The sequence below is a fragment of the Coffea eugenioides genome, chromosome 11, assembly GCF_003713205.1.
Source record: "Coffea eugenioides isolate CCC68of chromosome 11, Ceug_1.0, whole genome shotgun sequence".
NCBI lineage: Eukaryota > Viridiplantae > Streptophyta > Magnoliopsida > Gentianales > Rubiaceae > Coffea > Coffea eugenioides.
This window is the reverse complement of record NC_040045.1, coordinates 39,202,509-39,222,580: the sequence shown is the minus strand read 5'-3', so window position 1 is coordinate 39,222,580 and position 20,072 is coordinate 39,202,509. Positions and strand designations below refer to the sequence as shown.

At 36.8% G+C, this 20,072-nt stretch overlaps 4 protein-coding genes across 4 annotated transcripts; 2 read left to right on the top strand and 2 right to left on the bottom strand.

Annotated features, from left to right (window-relative positions):
• Positions 1-514: 514 nt before the first annotated feature.
• LOC113752540 (protein DETOXIFICATION 16-like) lies at positions 515-5,487 on the top strand. Its single transcript, XM_027296655.1, has 9 exons — positions 515-796; positions 1,704-2,248; positions 2,470-2,556; positions 2,707-2,763; positions 2,943-3,181; positions 3,290-3,408; positions 3,499-3,585; positions 4,542-4,774; positions 5,431-5,487. The coding sequence occupies exons 1-8, from the start codon at positions 515-517 to the stop codon at positions 4,590-4,592; spliced, it is 1,467 nt and encodes a 488-aa protein (XP_027152456.1). The 3' UTR covers positions 4,593-4,774; positions 5,431-5,487.
• LOC113752539 (probable CCR4-associated factor 1 homolog 9) lies at positions 4,929-5,593 on the bottom strand. Its single transcript, XM_027296654.1, has 2 exons — positions 5,320-5,593; positions 4,929-5,206 (listed from the first exon to the last, which is right to left on the bottom strand). Exons 1-2 carry the CDS (start codon positions 5,591-5,593, stop codon positions 4,929-4,931), a joined length of 552 nt encoding a protein of 183 aa, XP_027152455.1.
• A 3,927-nt stretch (positions 5,594-9,520) lies between these two features.
• On the bottom strand, positions 9,521-12,145 carry LOC113754091 (histone chaperone ASF1B-like). Its single transcript, XM_027298420.1, has 3 exons — positions 11,893-12,145; positions 10,280-10,395; positions 9,521-10,173 (listed from the first exon to the last, which is right to left on the bottom strand). The coding sequence occupies exons 1-3, from the start codon at positions 11,999-12,001 to the stop codon at positions 9,814-9,816; spliced, it is 585 nt and encodes a 194-aa protein (XP_027154221.1). The 5' UTR covers positions 12,002-12,145; the 3' UTR covers positions 9,521-9,813.
• Positions 12,146-15,786: 3,641 nt separating this feature from the next.
• On the top strand, positions 15,787-19,873 carry LOC113753676 (ATP synthase subunit beta, mitochondrial). Its single transcript, XM_027297896.1, has 9 exons — positions 15,787-16,336; positions 17,097-17,172; positions 17,263-17,351; positions 17,498-17,615; positions 17,708-17,811; positions 17,904-18,062; positions 18,230-18,454; positions 18,535-18,846; positions 19,406-19,873. Exons 1-9 carry the CDS (start codon positions 15,869-15,871, stop codon positions 19,517-19,519), a joined length of 1,665 nt encoding a protein of 554 aa, XP_027153697.1. The 5' UTR covers positions 15,787-15,868; the 3' UTR covers positions 19,520-19,873.
• Positions 19,874-20,072: the final 199 nt, after the last annotated feature.

The following is a 20,072-nucleotide window of genomic DNA, read 5'->3' as shown; positions in this document are numbered from 1 at the left end:
CTTGACAAGACAACATTAGGCTTTCGTATGGCCGAATCAACCGACAAGTGGCATGTCCAGCAGAAAATGCCAAAAAGTAAAGGACGAATTCCACTGGAGTTGGCGAAAGAGTTATCCTTCCCGATGATTGGTTGATCAGAGTGAATCACCTTGAATCTTTTCATATTTTCGTACTCTTATTACAATGATATCTTGCAGTGAAGATTACTATATGCAAAATGTCAATCTGACAAATATTCAATCAGTGCTTCTTTTTTTCTTTTTTTTCACCATTTGTAGGCTAAGATTTTCGTAATCTTGCTGTCTAAATCTTCCCAGCTGTAGTTCCTAATATTCTTCAGTAGCATTGCTGGATTACATTTTATACTTAAGTGGGAGCCACTGCCTTAATAATAAACCAATTAATACTTGAAATATGATTATCTCATCATAAATTGATAAAAGACTTGCAAAAGCAGTTAAAGAGAGAGAGAATCTTGACTGAAGAACATTATTGATTGGGAAAAGAAGGAGAATGGACAGATATGACTCGAGCCCTGTAGCCCCTTTGATCCCAAGCCAAGGCAGAAGCCACTGCATTGATAGAGAGGTATCTGAACAAGGTTGTTATAGAGGGGAGATTATTGAAGAAGTAAAGAGGCAGCTAGGACTAGCACTGCCTCTGATTGCAGTGAGCATTCTGCAGTACTGTTTACAAATTATTTCGATCATGTTTGTCGGCCATCTTGGGGAGCTGCCTCTTTCAAGTGCTTCGATGGCTACTTCCTTCGCTTCAGTCACTGGATTCAACGTATTGGTAAGTCTATGTCCCTTCCAAATCTTTTTTTCATTTATTACCCTTTATTTTGTTTTTAGTTCAGCTCAAAGATTATCAAGAAAATAACAAAATTGGTGATGATTTATGTCTTCTTTAACTTAGATATTATAGTTAGTTACAAAAGAAACAGTAAATTCTATTATCTGGCTTTATTCGTCTGTCTTTTGCTTCAAATTCCATCAGCCTTGCGATTCAATTTGAAGTCATGACTAAAGTATTCCTTGTTTAATCATCATGTTAAGTAAAGATAGCAGCTTAGTAGCAGATAGCTATTTTAAACATGAAATTGGCAGTTCGAATGCCGCTATGCCAGCCTCGTGGATAAGTCATAGGAAGGTGTCATGGCCATAATCATCGATTTGTAGATTCATTGGCATGTAATGCATTGATGCCCATGTCCCTAATCATGTACTTCCAGAATTGCCGATCTTTGGTTTTGATATCAGAACCTGATTTAAAGAAGAAATCAAGAGGGATTTTTAAGGAATATTATAGTTTGTTACTAATAGATGAAAATTAGCTTCATGTTTTGCTCCACTGCAGAAAGCAACTTTCTCCACCCATAACTTGCATAGTTGCACTGAAGAGAGTATTGTGCACCCCCACACACACCCCCCCCCCCCCTCCTTCTCTCTTGAATGAAGATATTAAACTCCTTAATTCAATGTACTATTCCAATAAGTACAACTTTAGTCAGTAAAAGTATAATTATAGCCTTGTCAAGGATCAAATTTCGTAGGCAGTATGTCACGTAAAGCATAGTTGCTATATATGTTATGACATACTACATGGTTTTTGTTGTCTCTAGTTGAAAGCCCAGAAACTTTTTCGATTTATCTCAGTGTTCACTAGCTCGGAATCTTGTATTCTAACAATGTTTTGATAGTTAGGAATGGGAAGTGCACTGGAAACGCTATGTGGACAAGCTTATGGAGCCAAACAGTATCGCATGCTTGGCATCTATACGCAGCGAGGGATGATAGTTCTTCTAGTGTTAAGCATTTTCCTTGCATTGATTTGGTTCTACACAGACCACATTCTAATAGTTCTTGGTCAAGATCAGGAGATATCTATTGAAGCTGGGAAATTTAATCGGTCAATGATACCAGGCCTTTTTGCCTATGCCCTCCTTCAATGCATCAACAGATTTTTACAGACTCAAAATATTGTGTTTCCTATGATGATGAGCTCTGGCATTACAGCGTTATTTCATGTTCTTTTATGCTGGTTTCTTGTGTTCAAAACTGGATTTGGAAACAGAGGAGCTGCTCTTGCAAATGGCATATCATATTGGGTTAATGTGTTTTTGCTGACGGTGTACATCAAGTTTTCACCAGCTTGCTCAAGTACTTGGACTGGCTTCTCTAAAGAGGCCTTGCTTGGTATCGTCAGTTTTATAAAACTTGCAATTCCTTCAGCTATCATGATTTGGTAAGTTGTATGGTATTGGCACCTAACCTAAAAACAGAGGATATTGTCATACTGAAGCATGTATAGCACTGTTTGGTGAGAATCTTTTATACATCTCCGAAAGGACCTTCCTCGAATGGATGCATGTTTTTTGTTCTTCACCTTCTTTTTGGTGATTCTATCACGTATTGCCCAGCATTTTTCTTTAGTTGACAATTTATCATTATTTGTTTGAGCCACAGTTTGGAGTATTGGTCATTTGAGATGGTTGTTCTATTATCTGGTCTTTTGCCAAATCCAAAACTAGAAACATCAGTCCTATCTATCAGGTTTGTCTCTATTACTGAACTTAATATATCAGATTACAGCACTTGAAAGATGTTATACTAGCTCACATAAATAAAGCTTCAGGCGCACTTGAAAGACGTTATATACTAGTCTTTTCTGATTACATCAGTTGTTTTTTCTTGTTCTGACAGCCTCAATACATGTTGGATGGTCTATATGATCTCTGTCGGTCTTGGTGCTGCCATAAGGTTAGTAAACCCAATCAAAGTTCTTATGATGCTTTTAAGCTTTAACAATGACAGAAGAAAAAAAAGTTTTAACAATGACATTAATTAACGGATACCTCAAGGATCGAACTATTTTTCTTGATTACTGTTTTCCATGCATTTAGCTGGTTGAAAATGATTTTACCCTGTAATCATTTTAGTACGAGAGTTTCAAATGAATTGGGCGCTGGAAATCCACAAGGCGCGCGCTTAGCATTGGGTGTGGTAGTCATAGTGGCCCTTACAGAGGGCGCAATTGTTGGAACAACAACCATTCTGGTTCGGCATATATGGGGAAAGCTCTATAGCAATGAAGAAGAGGTGGTTAGATATGTGGCTAAGATGTTGCCTCTCCTTGCACTATCTGACTTCTTTGATGGATTCCAATGTGTCTTATCAGGTTGCTAAGTTTTGCTTATACCGTAAAAGCATATCTTGGAATTTCTTTTTCATTGCCTGCTGTGGCAATCTCCAGAATGTTTCTTTGATGTTTGCCAATTACTTCTAGGGGCTGCAAGAGGATGTGGATGGCAAAACCTCTGTGCATTTATCAACCTTGGAGCTTATTATATTGTAGGAATACCTTCAGCTGTTCTGCTTGCTTTCTTCTTCCACATTGGAGGCATGGTATCCCCTTCCCCCACCCACTCCTATCAGTGGATGTTGAAAATTTTGTGCCTTTGACGATTGACACTTTCAAGTTTTAACTGCCTACAGGGACTTTGGATGGGAATCATATGTGGCCTTTCAGTGCAAGTTGTAGCACTTGTTACAGTAAACCTGTGCACTGATTGGGATAATGAGGTATGCCTTTGGCAGACATTTACTTTGGCATAACAAGTATTTCTTTTTGGATAATGACCAAATTAGGTGGAGTAACTTGTAACTAAATGTTTATTCTATATGCAATAAAATCCAACTTAAATTAGTATACAAACTGATTTCAGTTTTGTGAATTTCATAACTGTTTTGGCAAATAGTTAACTTTTAGCCAATATTCAACACGTTTCACAAAGTTAACATTGGTCAAGTTTGCGTTCTTTAGACAAATTTTGTCTCCCACAAAAAGCTGAGGAGTTTTGTTGATTGATAATCACAAGTTACCCACATTGAGGGATGGGGAAGAGGGTGTGGCAAGGATCATGCTGGATGGATTAAGAGGAACATGATGAGGGATAGGACTTCGGAGGGGTGATTTCAACCTCAGCTATGACTGCTGTCAAACCCTCAACAGAGATGATCAGTGGATGAAGTGGGATCAGAAGTTGTGGTAAGGGATCAGTCAGTCTAGCCTGGAGGTGTCCATTAATAGAGGATTGGTGTATTTGGATTATTGAGCCATTCTGGGAGGGTGGGAGTCAGACCAAGGCTCATATTGGAAGCTTAGCTGGGAAGGATGCAATCTTCATGCTTTGAGAGATTGGTAGGGTGGAAATCAGGAAATTCTGGACAGGTTGGAAACAGGAAAGGGAAAGGGGTGGTTTGATAATTGTGGCAAAAAGTAAGAATTTCGAGGGACACTTAGTAGTAGGACCTGTGTCATACTAGTCTACTTTTCCAGAGTATTTTGAGTATGGTCATTGGGTAAAGGACTTGGTACTTTTGCTTAACATACTCGAAATGATCTTCATCAAGAGGCACTATTTCAGTCTTGTCTTCTGCATTAACTTAATTGTGTTGTTATGTCACAGGGACTTGCCTATTTACTTCTTAACTTAATGACATTTTTTCTCCTTTTCCCCTTTTTGTCTGGTCTGTAGGCAAGAATGGCAGTGAATAGAATTCAAAGTTGCAGCATACCAGAGGAATAATCACCAGAACAAAAGGAAGTTAGTAAAAGAATCCCTAATTACTTCTAGAACTGTAATTATCAGATGGCACTTGCTTCACTGCGACAAAGGAAGCCCGTTTTCAGTTTTTTTGTTCTCCTGCTTCAACTTTCTTATCAAGTGGCAGTCCACATGTCTGAAATTTGAGGAACGATAAAAGGAAGGTAAGCATCAACAGATTCATTACTGGTTACTTGAACAAATCTATCGAACATTCAGTTTTATAGATTGAGTCCCCTCCCGAAAAAAAAAAAAGAAACTGCTTTTAGTTATTAGTATATGAATATCACTTTTATCAGCATTTAAGATTCATAAATTTCATTGCACTCGATTAACCCCCAAATACGCTGCCACTTTCTCTAGGTCAACTTGCCAGCCCAATGGTTTAACAATTTCCTTGACATAAAAAACTGAAGTCCCAAGATAGATCATCACTAAGGCCATGAATCTAACGTGATTTTTCGACAAATCTTGCTGAGTTAGAACTTTGATAAGGTAGCCCACGTCATACGTGCTATGAAAGAACACCCACGTTAGTTTGCGAGGATCATACTCTCTTTTGCACCCTGTGAATGATCTTAAAGAAAATCCCAACCCTGATTCCATAAAAAAACTTGGCAAAATCTACAAAACTGATACCATGAACCAAATTCTTGACAAAATCAATTTCATGTGCTTTCAAAAGATTGAAATTCCCATATGAAATAACTATCAGTAACCAAATTAGGAAGCTTGCCACTCGAGTCTGATAGCGTAAGGCCCAACTGAGTAAGTTTTAGACTGTTGACATTCTCTTTCATCAACTGGTAATTTTCTTCAGGTGAGAGCTGGTGATAAGGTTCTTGGCTGCGAAATATTGTTCCTGGAAACTCTGTATCTACCGCTATGAAGTGATAAGTTGCAAGATTTTGCTCAATGATGGAAAAGTCTGCCCTTAAATTGTATGCATACAACTTTCTAACTACAATCAGCTTTCCCTCCATGATTCTCTCCCTATATAACTTCAAAATAATCCACAAAAATATAGAAAAGAAAAGAACGGGGATGCTTACGATACATAGTTGTAACCCATATACAGTTGTAACTCCCGGTTTCTGGTAAGTTTTCAAATCCTATTGGTCTTAGGATTACTAAAATAACTTTGTTTTTAAAAATTATTCCCATAATAATACACTTTTAAATCATATTCCCTTTATAATAACTTGTATAATCTACATAAGACTTTTCAAACTTTCCTTTATTTTCCCTTTTCAAAAGGCTTCCAATCTTTTCTTAATAATACTTTACCTTTTCTTAGTCACTTCTAATCCTGATTAAATAGCTATAAATCTTCTTACAAAGTAATATGGAACAAAACACCAATAAAAATTTATTCTATGTAGGTATATCTCACTAAGAATGGAAGGACTAAACAAAGGAAAAAGTCACTTGACGAAACCGATATATGGGAATTTTTATGGGGGTAATATTGGAAAAAAATTGAAAACCATGTCTTGAGTGCTTGATCCGTGGTGCATTAAATTTAGACAAAAATATCAAGACAACCAAAATGCTTGAAATAATTTGTATGGTCATACAATAATAGATACCACCTTGATAACAAAAGAAGAGGAAAATGCATGCCCAATTTCAAAATCTTTTTTTTGCTTAAAAAATAATCATCCTATTACCAATAGTAAAACAAAGGCAAATAATTTACCCCATTAAAATTCTATATAAAGAACACTAATTTGTAACAATGAAGTTTGGAATGATTATCATTATTTTTAAGTAGATTCAGTGCAGCACATTTAATAAAATTTCTCCTATAATGCTGAAAAAAAGAAAGAAAAGAGTATAGAATAAAGATGGGTATCTAGTAGTTGTAGAAGTAGAAATTTGATTCAATATTTTGCACTAGAAATCCATGTAGCATCAAATACATTAGAAACGGTATATTATTTCAATTGTGTTATCTTGGGAATATTTTTCTAGAACTGAATTACTTTAGCAAAAAACTCCTATGTCAATTAACATTAACGCTCTGTTTATTTGACAAGAAAGTTGTGCAAAAAGTACATCGCGAGAAAAGTAAAGTGAAGTGATGTAAAGAAAAAGGAAACTAATGCCTTGTTTGGATTGCAGTTTTCCGTCGGAAAATTACGTCGTTTTCCGTGATCACATTTCCCTATTACCTTTTTTCCTCACATACATCAAATCGCTACAGTAATTTTTCCATGAAAAATCATGAAAAATGCAATCCAAACACAACTATATGTGTTTGATAGACAAGAAAATAGTCTAGGAAAATTTGAATTGTTGTGTTTGGTTGACAGGAATGTTACAGGAAAAGTGAGGGAAGATATGATTCTTGCAATTTTTTCCCGTTTGTTTGACAAGAAAGCAGTCAGGATCCATAAGAAAAAATTTTCCCATAACTACCAAGTTTCTAGCAAAACTCATCCAGCAAAAATCATGGGAAAAACAAGTCATGGGAAAATCTCAACGGATAAATTTTTTTGAATAACTATGGAACAATTTAATAATGCTACTCAATCACATTAAGACAAGCAAAAAAATTGAATATGAACTGCTGAAATGGATAAAAGCTTGGTGGACGGTCTTGCCATTCAATGCCACGAAGGAAATAAGTCATGCAATAAAAGATTCAAATATGTAGCATATGTTGCTGCCGGCTAAAGCTTTGAAAAAAGAATTTAATATTGACGTCAACAAGGATAATGTGATAAATTGTATGAAAACAATCAAAAGGGGTTATAGAGACATTGAGCAAATGTTGTCTCAAAGCGGATTTATTTTTAATTCCACAACGAAGAAAGTGGAATGCACAGATGAAGTACGGGAAACATATGTAAAGGTAACTCATATTCTAGTTATGTTTATTTATTAAAATTATTCTTAAAGTTTACATAATTTTATATATTCTTTTTATAGGCACGCCCAAGAGTAAAAAATTTAAGACATAAATGCATTGAAATGCTTGAAGAATTGGGAATCGTTTGTGGAAGTGATGCAGCAAATGGAACCATAGATGAAAATGAGTTGGAAGATGTGGTGGAAGCAGATGAAGGTGAATATAACAGTCAAATAAGGAAACTCCCCAACAAATTGCTGTTAAGGGGCGCTTTATCCTCAAACACAACTGATAAGGATGAAACTTATTGTGCAAAAAATGCCAAAACCTACATTCAGACCATGAATACAGTGAGGATTTCTTAAATTCCTTATGAAAGTCTGAGTCTCATTAGGATAGTAACTAATAAGAATTTCCAATTCATTAATAAAAAAATAATTTTTAGTTTATTGACAGTGATGTATTTTTGTGTTTTCTTTATTTTTAGGGTTTGACTTTGAATAAATTACTTAGATGCAATAGCATAAACGTATATGCATTCAACTTTATTTTCATGTTAGTTTTTATTTTTTTTTTGAAATAATTGTGCAATTAAATATGTTATTACTTATTTTATGCTCCTTTTAGTTAATATTTTAGCAAATGAATGTATTTTTTTATTTCAATGTATTAGTCTCTAATCAATGCACTAGTACTTCCATAGTATCTATCCAAGAAGTTTAAACAATGCTTCACTTTCCTTGCAACTAAACACTATCTAAAAGAAACGAAAGAACAAATAAATGGTGGGAGCCATAACCAAACACTATCTAAAAGAAACGAAAGAACAAATGAATGGTGAGCGCCTATACATGGTTTATATATATACATATACATATATATAGTGCCTGGTTTCCTATATGGTAAGTTTCTAAATCCTGGTTGGCATAGGATAAGTCTCTGGTAATAAGCGCTAGATACCAAAACGTGACAAGATGTTGTATATGGTAAAGACCATGCCACTAATTTATTCACTCTCATACGATTAGTACAATTAATCATGAACCAAAAATGCAAAATAAATTTGGAATGCATTATAAAGTGTCAAACATGTGAGGCAATTAATAAGTTCTTGAAAATTGTAATCAATTGGAAAATGTATTCTAATTTTAATTTGTGTTAGAATAATCTTTCTTTTCTTTTTGTGTGTGTATGTTAGATTAATCTTATACAATGGCTTTTGTCAAAAAATTAAGAGAAAAATTGTGTAGATAATTTCCTCATAATTCTTTGGAAAATCAATCTAAGCTATCTACCATTCTAAAGATTAATGAAAACAAGGTCGTACCTAGTTACATCTGTAAATAAGTTGTTCAGTGCCAACATAAAAAGGAAAATTCAACACGGTAATTTTTTTTTCCCCCGGATATGATAGACTTATTCCTACTCTATACTATAAGGAGAGGCTTGATCCAACGGGACTAGGGGGGAATTTGGGGGGACTGAACCACCACCGGTTTAGATGGGTGCCTACGCATCCGTTGATGAAACATTCCAGGAAGCCCTGAATTTTTAGAATATAGACCAAGAGATTCGACCCCTTGACCTACATCCAAGTAGAGCCTTAAGGCTCTCTTGATGGCCAACTATGGTTTTAAACACGCCAATTACTCTATAACAAATTTTACTTTATCCTCAACTGAAAAAAGAAAAAAGAAAGGAAGAGGCGGGGGGAGGGGGATAACCAATGTCGGATTGTTAGTTTTTCTTAACGGTTTTGAGCATCAATTTTTTCCTTCTTTTTTTTTTTCACTTTGTATCGTCTTTAAAGATCAAAACTAAATATGAGAACATATTGCATTCAGCTGTTAGGGCCAAACCTAATAAATCGTTAAGGAAGTCTAAGGCTGTGAGTAATGGGAGTTTAAGAGAGTCCCTTTTGATACTTTTGCTGAGTTACTGCACGTTGTTTGTGCAAAAGAGAACTTCAAATGGGAATGGGAATGGAAATACACGTTGTTTGTGCAAAAGAGAACTTTAAATGGGACTTTTGTAGATTGATCGACATGAGCTAGGAGATTTTTAATGGGAATGGAAATGCTAGATTATACCCACCATCATTCCCCACTTGAAGGAGATTGTGACATTATAGTCCACAAAAAAATTGTCAAATTGACAGGTGAATTGAACAATTTCGCTGGACACCCTTAAAGTATAATAATGAAGGACAAGTTGGATAGCAATCCTTGGAACAGCTACTGCAGGTGCTTTCTTCCTGCAATAAATTCAGATGGTAGAACTAATGTGCCCAGATTTTTTGTAACTTGAACATTTGCTGAAGACATCTAGCAAAAATCTCAGTGCTCGGACTCAAGGAAGTTGCACCTCAGAGTGATGATCAGGCGATGAAACTTGTTCTTCCACATGAGTAATGCCTGTAGCAGTGTCAGTAGAATATTCCTGGGGCTGTTCACCATTATCATCGTTATGGGGATAAAAATTTATTGGAAACTTTGTAACTCTGGGCTTGTCGACCAGAATGTTCCTTTGAAGCCTGTCAATCAAAACCTTTTGAGGTGGCTCCTCTCTTAGCTGCTCATCATCATAGTCATTGTTAACATAATATCCCACTCGAACAAATTCTTGTCCAACATAAGAACATGTCAGCAGAATTACTGTGACACCAACAATATCCTCTTCACGAATTTTCGCTTGGTCGGGTGGATCTGCCTGTCTCACACAATGGGAAAACCAAAAGAAGCAGAGTAAGAACTAAGCAGAAGCAATCCAGAGGAAAGGTCAACTGCTGAACTTCCTAGGAGAGGGCTTAAGTTACCTCAAAAACAAATCGATACTTGCCAACATTAATTGGTCCAACAAGTGCACTCTCTAGTAGCTGGTCATATGTTTCATCCTCAGCAGATCCTACATAAGTTAGCTTCCATTCCAAATCTACAAGTTGACAAAAATTAGAAGATAGAAAACTATAGTTACATTAATTCTTGCAATTACAACCATAATTTTCGTGGTAGGTCAAAAAAAGAGATAAGAGAAGTTCGCCCAAGTATCCAAACCGCTGAGACAGTACCACTTACATGCATATGGTTTCACGTATTGAGAGCATACTCCCTTAGAGAACCCCTCAAACCCCAACCAACCACAAAAAAAAAAAAAATCCTCAGTTACACTATATTTGAATTCTATATTGGTTCTCCTCTACACAGACAACTACTTCTGTTCACTTTTGTAATGCGATAATAATTCATTTCAGACAAACTTGATTCAAAAAACCAACTTAACGAGTGTCAGACGTCCATTAAAGTGCACACTCCATATCATCAGAAATAATGGCAACAGGTCGTATACCTCCTAAGTATAGAAGAATAGCTTCTAACTCCACTGTCATCAGAAATTTACACTAGATCCTCGATTACGTGGTAACGAAAGAGTTAGCTCTACTTGCTGACTGACTGAAGTAATACTTCAATGACAAGTACTAAGACAGCTTCACAAGCATCTCTCTAATGAATGAAGAATATCTGGGCTAATATAATTTCATTTTCATACAAAAGGTGCAACGAAAAACAAAATTTGCGGTATTATTACCAGCCCACTGAACCCCATTCCAAGCCTTTCCATACATGAAATAGCTATTTCCATTGGCTCATTTCATAAAACCAGTACAAATTGGGTGACAAGCAGACAACATGCTGTCTACTAAAAAAGCATGTCAAGGCTTATTCTTATACATTCTTCATACTTGGGATTCACCAACAAGAATTCATTAGTTTCCCTGCGAAGTCAGCATACACTTGCAAGATAGAGCAAGCAATCTCTAGCCTAGGGATTGTTTTCTTCGTTAAACAGATATTCAGCCAAAATAGACTTCATGAAAGCACACGAAACCACCAGCAATTAAACCCCTGGTTAACTTACATGCCCTGAACTTTCCTATATACGAACCTGATTAACAACACATTTAGTATCCAGAAACCTTTTACAGCGTTAGCACATGATAAAACCTTAGCAAACTTCCACCTCAATATGAATAAAGGCTAATAAACACCTAAAAATATTATTCAAAGAAATGCATTATCATGGCAATTGGTACAAGCGATAAGCTAATCCAATTAAACTTCATTTATTCAAATTCTAATTTGTTCAGCTAGTCTCATTACATATTAGGCAAAATTTCTTACCATAAATACGATAACTAAACTAGAGATGAAAAGAAAAATCAACAGTCTCAAGGAAAGTAAGCCTCAATTGAAGGTTCTGCAAAAGGGTTCCTTTTTCAGGCATCAAACCTCATCACATAGCCTCGATTCACAAATATCAACACGTCAAATGCATAAATGCATAAATAAGCAAATAATCTTGCAAATAACAGAAAAAACGTGATAAATAACCATCTGTGAGGAAATTGAGGAAGGTAGACAGAAAGGTTACCATCTTTGAGGGGAACCAAGCATTCGTAGGAGATTTCAAATTGGAGAGGGTTCAAAAACGGCGCCGGATTACCCAGAACTGTGACATCTGTGATATTGACAGCGCTCATTTCTTCGTTTTTCCCTAAAATGAAAGCTAGCTCCTCTGCTTATTGCTGAAATTTATCTTGTTTGGGAAGAAAAACCGGATTTTTTTTTATGAGAAGATGAAAATCCCAATTGTAGAAGGTTATGAAGCGAATTCCAGATAGGGATTTTAGATTGAAATCAACGAAGCATTCAACTTGCGTTACGAATTCTTGTTAAATTGTTATGGGATTTTGGCGGGAGTTGCAGCTTGCAATTGAGAAAAAGTACCCGCCAAATCCAAGCTGCATGACTAAAAGTGGGCCGGATTGGGTCAAAAATAGATGGTCTATGACTTGACTTGATTAATGTTTTTGTATTGGACATGGCCAATTACTGGCCTGGGTCACAACACATGTTGTTTGGTATGAAATAATCCGCAGAGTCCAATAACATGTTTAGGTCCTCTACTAATTGTGCTTTATGGTCTAGAAAGTCTAAATTTACAATCCTTCATTTAAACTTTTTTTTCCCATACAATTTGTATGACAATCCATCATTTTTATTTTTTTTCCCGACAACTATAACCTTTGTATAACTTATTCTATAGGGAGATTATGTAAGTGGCTAGTAGGTATATAGATTTGACTAAATTAAATGGATGTTTTGACACCTCCTTTAAATTTTGTTTTACCATAAATGGGTGTCGAATTTCCGACCCGAGACTACTAGATCCAGTGGTTCTTCATTTTAACCTGCACTTTAGACTTTTAATGTCTTTCCTTCACCCTTCCCATTCCAGCCACTAGGTCCAGAATTTAAACCCAAAATCTGACAGCAATTAGACCAACTTCAGTGGCTGACTTTTAATGTCAACCATGCAAATCCAACATGCCTTCCCTTGGAGCACTCTCTTTACTGCTGGTTTTATTGAGTATGCATGGATAGCAAACTAAACTTTGCTAGAACTAAGGGAGATCTCTAAAGCTTTTAATTCCAATCATTCAAATGTTTTTATTAAGGAACCCACATTAGTTAATTGGTCTTGTTTAGGTATTACTGAGTTCTTTGGCATAGAATATCCTAAGAGTCTTGAAACACGTTTAAGTACTACTAGTCGTGTTTCATAGCCTAGAAAGTCTAAATTTACCGTCCTTCATCGTTGGATTTGGGGCAGGGACGGTTATCAGACGGATCGTCCCTGAGCAGTTCACAGCCAAGATTTGGCCAAAAAAAGTTGTATGGTTCAGATCTCATTTTGTACCTCGTTTTTAACAACATGTGTGGGATCCACAAAATTTTGTTCTAAAATTACACGTTGTTGAAAGAATTTACACCATATATAAACAGAGTTACATCGTGTGCAAAATGCACATAAGTGCAACCGTTCCTGCCCCTGGTTCTTCATTGTTAACTGGCACTTTATAGGACATTCAATGACTTTTTTTTTAATTTTTTTTCCTTCCACCCCTCTTCATATCCTTTCTACTCCAAATTGCTAGTTCCACAATTTGAACCTTAAACCTAATAGCAAGAATTATCCTGCAAATGTATTTCGTATAATTCTAGTGTATCCATCGTTCATACTTCATACTTTAGTCCGCTGGCTGGCATATGCACAATATAGAGATAGGAGCAGGGTTCAGCCGAATAGGAAGCCTTACAGCTAAAGTGAACTGAGAGTTGGGAAGGGTCTCCTCTAGTTGCGTATCCTAATCCCAAAAGAGCTCTTCCTGATTATCTGGGCAACTCAAGTGGTTTGACTTTTAATGTCAGCTATGCAAATCCAGCATGCCTTCCTTTAAAGCACTGTATCTTTGTTATTCCTAGTATTGTTGAGTACACATGGATAGCAAACTAACCTTTGCTATCATTCCAATGCTTTTATTAATGAACCCCCGTTGGTTAATTGGTCTCGTTCTCCTCTAGGTACACTGAAATTGAATACGGATGGTGCTGCTTAAAGCAGCCCAAGAGAGGCTAGACTTATTCTGGGATGATCGAGGAAAATGGATAAGCAGCCATCATGTTTCTATTAGAAAATCTTTCGAGTCTTATGGCTGAACTCTAGAGTATATTAGGGAGGGCCTGCAAATTGCTTGACATAAAGGATTGAAGAAGTTGATATTGAATCAGTCTCACAAGTTGCTCCCTTAACAAGAAGTTGCAGCATCTTATCCAAGAGACAGAGCACTTGTTCAAGATTGCTTCACCCTTGCTGCTGCATTTGATATTGTGATTCAACAGAGACATTCCTAGAGGCTAATCAAAGAAATAGCAAATGAGTAATCAAATGTGTTGGATTTAACCTTCTGTTACTAGCTACGTACCAAACTTGTTCCAAGTGCGCAAGAATTTTTTCCTGAAATCTTGATGTGACTTTAGCAGTAGTGCATAAGAAGTGCATGCAGAAGTTTGAAATTCTCGACTGCTTTGTAAACCAATCAAATGCAAAAAAAAAAAAAAAAAAAAGGAAGCTGATTTTCCTGTCATCTGCACCATCAAATGAGGAATATTTCTTTCTGAGATACCGACCAAATAACCAATGGACAAGGGGATGATGCTTCAGAGTTCAGATGGCTCGAACGAACTATGAGATTGCCTATTGTTTTCTTTTAAATCATGGACACGCAAACAAATTCATCACAATACTGCTAGACCAGTGGATATAATCTAAATCCAATTTTTTCTCCGTTGGTCAATAAAGAGGGCATATAGAATATGAGTACATCTTATATACACGGACAGTGTATATATTATCAAGATTGGATGCATGACACATAAATAAAATTTGAATTTTAAATTTAAATTCAGATGAGTTGTCGTGCATCTGATGATGATGATGTATAAACTGTCAGTGTATAAAAGATTAATCCATAAAATATATGAGCATAAATGAATTAAGATAAAAAGAAAAATTGTAGACCTGAAACTATTTGTCTTTAAGTCCTACAAGAAAATTACTTTATACCTCCAAGATTTTGCCTTCGAAAGAAATCCTTCTATTCTTGATCTTATGCTTGCTCTAATGCTTGTATATATATACTCAAGCTACATTATCATAAAAACCATGAATACATTAAAATTGATGACATCTCGTGATATCTTACTGTGTTTGGTTGTTTCTCTCTTGTAATTTGCAATGCAAATTCTGTAAAGTTATCGACCACTATTAGGGCAACTTGTAAACATGACCATGAGGCATGAACTACACTAGAATTTAGAATTACTAGGACAAAATCCCCCCTAAAAGCAAATATATTAAGAAAAAGAGCAGTATGTGATATACCTATATATATATATATATATATATATATGCCAATATAGTATAATTTAGTTTACATGTTAAATGTAAGTAATTAATATGTAATATGCAAACATATTTTTAATGTACCCATCATGTTGTATAGACCATATATTTTTATTAGTATCAAAAGATTATCAAGGTAATTAATTGGATTTTTTTTACTGCACATAACATCTCATAACTCATAAGACTCGTGCACCAAAATTAGTCTAACCTAAACACTGAATGTGTGTTAGTGATCCTAATCTTTCGCTCTCAAAATCTAAAACCATGGACCAGATGTGGTTAAAACTCATATTCCAATAATAATTTGCTTAATTCTTAATAGTTATCCAATGATATTTGCATAATCACATATTTAGGAGCTCATCTGGGAATGAGAATATTCTGGGGGAAAAAAGTCAAAGAAAATCATGTAATACCACTTTTTCACCGCAGTAAAAACAGCTCCAAGGTTACTTTTCTACAATCATTACACTCTCACTCTCAGGCTAATCTCGCTAGTTATACATTTCTCCTCAAACCCTATTCACTCTTCCTCTCTCTCTACTCTACTGTCATCTCTCTCTCTCTCTATTGACCAAACCCTAACGCCACCACCATCATGGCTTCCCGGAGGCTAATTGCCTCACTCCTCCGTTCCTCCACGTCCTCTCTCCGTCGTACATCCTCTTCATTCACTTCCGCCTCCAAATCCTCCACAAGACCTTCCCCGGCCGGCTTTTTACTTAACCGGGCCGCCCACTACGCTACCTCCGCTGCTGCCTCGTCGAGTGCTTCCGCTCCTTCCACTAAGCCGGCCGGCGGAACTGGTGGGAAGATAACTGATGATTTTACTGGAAGAGGTGCTATTGGGCAAGTTTGTCAGGTGATCGGTGCCGTCGTTGATGTTAGATTCCAGGATGGATTGCCTCCGATCTTGACGGCGTTGGAGGTGCTCGATAATCAGATCCGGCTCGTGCTTGAGGTGGCTCAGCATCTCGGGGAGAATGTTGTTAGGTGTATTGCTATGGATGGTACTGAAGGTCTTGTTCGTGGCCAGGCCGTGCTCAACACGGGCTCTCCTATTACTGTGAGTGATGGATTTATTGAGAAAAAGACTTGATTTTTGAAGATGTTTTATGGGTTCGTTTTTGAAAATGGGGTTAGTTTCGAGGGGTTTTTGGGTTGTTTTATTGTGAGATCTGGAAATCTTGGGTTGGGAATTGAATCCTCTTAGAAGGTTTGGGTGGATTTTGGGGTAGGATCTGTACATTTTGCTTTGGATAATGTGAGGATGTATGGTATGTGCAATGAAACGATTTGTTAAGTTACTGGAGATATGTGAAATGGTCTCAATTGGTGGCTGAACCTTGAACCCAAATCAATCAGTTGACGGTCCTTGAAAGCTGGAAAAAATTAGATTGTATTGGACGACGGTCATATGATTGGTGAATAGAGTTGTTACCTTATGCTTGTAGTGGATAGTAGTAGATATAATATGGATAATGGAAGATGAAAGGTCATATTTGAAAAGTCCTTAAAATTGTTTTGACGTGTGAGAGGGGTTTTGTGGGAAAGGAAAGGAATTTAGGGGCATTGCAAATCTTGTTTTGTTGTTTGGGACCTTTTTCTAAGTATTTGCTGCTGGTTAGTTATAAAGTCAGAATCTTGAGCTATTGAACTAACTAATTCTTATTCATAACGGAAATAGGTGCATTGTTTTGTTCATTTTAATGGGTTTTATGTCTGCAGTTTCTTCTGGGGTATATCCTTACTATAGTTCTTCGAGGTGTGATGTGCTTTAAGTGGTGATCATACCATTTTGATTCACAAGTTCCTTCTACTGGTAGGTGCCTGTTGGTAGAGCTACTCTTGGACGAATCATAAATGTTATCGGAGAACCTATTGATGAGAGAGGCGAAATCAGTAAGTAAACTTTTTGCCATTGCATGATGTGAATTGCAGCTTGTTTCCTAGAAGGGGTTGTGTCTTACAAATCAACTGATACTTGTGCAGAAACTGAACACTATTTGCCAATCCATCGCGAGGCTCCAGCCTTTGTTGAGCAGTCGACTGAACAAGAAATTCTTGTTACTGGAATTAAGGTAATGTCACAATGACAATTTTTCATACCTAAGCCTATCCTATATCCTTAGAAAATGTAATTTCATTTGCTCTATTCGATTAACTGTCAAGTCTGTGTAAGTTTGAGAGGTATAACGAGTTTACCCTCTTTTAAATATTCTTTCAGGTGGTTGATCTGCTTGCACCATACCAAAGGGGAGGCAAGATTGGATTGTTTGGTGGTGCTGGAGTAGGAAAAACTGTGCTTATCATGGAACTGATCAACAATGTTGCAAAAGCCCATGGTTGGTTGTTTTAGGAGATATTCTGGCTTCAGTGGTTAATTTTCTAGTTTTCTTAGTTTAACATTTGCATTGTGCTCTTTTTCCTTGTCCAGGTGGTTTTTCTGTCTTTGCTGGTGTAGGAGAAAGAACTCGAGAAGGTAATGATCTATATAGGGAAATGATGGAGAGTGGTGTTATTAAGCTTGGTGATAAGCAGGTAAATACATTAGTATTATTTGTAGACTAGTATTTTTTAATCAGGTTATCAACCCTGTTTATCAATGTGTCGATGTTTTGATGAATGTCTAGGCTGAAAGCAAATGTGCGCTTGTCTATGGTCAAATGAATGAGCCCCCGGGTGCTCGTGCTCGTGTTGGATTGACAGGTTTGACTGTGGCTGAGCACTTCAGAGATGCTGAAGGGCAGGATGTGCTTCTCTTCATTGATAATATTTTCCGTTTTACCCAGGTGGGTGCACCTGTGTAATGGAATTTTCGTGCTAGTTTTTGCTGCTTGGCCCTTATTGACTAAGTCTATATTCTGCCTTTAAGAGAAATACATGATCATGCTTGTAATTCATGTCATTTTCCTGTCCTTCTCCTGAATACTTTCAACTTAACTTTGTATATCTTCAGGCCAACTCTGAAGTGTCTGCTTTGTTGGGTCGTATCCCTTCTGCTGTCGGTTATCAACCAACTTTGGCTACAGATCTTGGAGGCCTTCAAGAGCGTATCACAACCACAAGAAAAGGCTCCATTACTTCTGTCCAAGCTATTTATGTGCCTGCTGATGACTTGACAGATCCTGCGCCTGCTACTACATTTGCTCACTTAGATGCCACAACTGTCTTGTCTCGACAGGTAATTGGACTTTTTAAGTCTTAAAAGTTTTCAGACCACATGAAAATTTACATTTATTGATGATTTAATGTTTGGTCCAGATCTCTGAGCTTGGTATCTATCCTGCTGTTGACCCACTTGATTCCACATCACGTATGCTCTCTCCACACATTTTGGGAGAGGATCACTACAACACTGCTCGTGGAGTACAGAGGGTCCTTCAGAACTACAAGAATTTGCAAGATATCATTGCCATTCTTGGAATGGATGAGCTCAGTGAAGATGACAAATTGACAGTTGCCCGTGCACGTAAAATGATGCGGTTCTTGAGTCAGCCTTTCCATGTTGCTGAAGTTTTCACGGGTGCCCCTGGAAAATATGTTGAGTTGAAGGAGAGCATTGCCAGTTTCCAGGTAAATATCGTTTCATTTTAGCCCATGTATGGTCTGCACTACATTTGCCACTGTCCCTTTCCACCTGAATGTTTCGGTTTTTTGAACTTATAGATATGCCATGTGGTGTCCTGGGAATCTCAGGTTGGATTAACAGAACCTGGGAGTAGCTTTTTACTTCAGTTTCTTTATTTGATTTAGAATATTCTTCTGATTGCAATGCTATGTCTTAACTCCTATATAAACTTTTGATGGTACAATGACCCATGTTTTTAACTGACAATGTCAAAGCATGAATTTCTTTGGTGCTAATTGTGAAAGCTTTTCTTTTGAATCCTAGTTTTCTTGAACTATGTGAAATTTAGAAACATTGGGTTTCTGCTTCAGCTATCCAATTGCAGATGTAATTGCACATTATGCTGCAATGGTATAGCTTCAGTCTGAAATTTGATTGGTCTAAGAACAATCATTTGCATCATTTTACTTTCCATTATGACTCCTCTGGCTATTTTGACTCTTCCTATTTATTCAGAGAATTCAAATGATATGCTGATGTTTTTCTGTTTGTTGATTTCTACAGGGTGTTTTGGATGGAACCTACGATGATCTTCCAGAACAGTCATTCTACATGGTTGGTGGCATTGACGAGGTCATTGCTAAAGCTGAGAAGATTGCCAAGGAATCTGCAGCATAAGGAATTTTAGTGACTTTTATTTTTTTTTACCCTTTTTAACTGATGATTCTGAAAATCAATAATTTAAATTTCTGGCTTTGGCCAAGATCAGGAGTTATATTTTGAGGTTTTTGGGGAACTGAGGAGTCCAGGTTTTTCTGTTTCTGTTTTATATATCAACTGAAGGTGTGGGATTGTGACGGACATGGAGCCGGAGAGTGCAAGGCCCCCCCTGCGAAAGCCCCCTTATGCCTTGTCTTGTCATACAATAAGGGCGGTGGCGGACATGTATATTTTGCCTCTGAATTTAATGTTAGAAACACTAGAGCAGCAGCCATGGAATTTTCTGAATCACTTTCTTCCCCTTTTCCTGAATCTTGTGTACTCGAAGCGGGAGTGAAAATTATGAAATTTTTATCTGCAAAGAACTAGGCTCAATGATCTGATCCATCTTTCCAGCACAAAATTATTCTGTGTCATTAGCTTTTTGACATGCGGGCTGTTGCTTTACCTCGTATTTGTCAAAATTTTGAGCAAATGGGGTGTGCAAATGATCCGATTTAAAACAACCTTT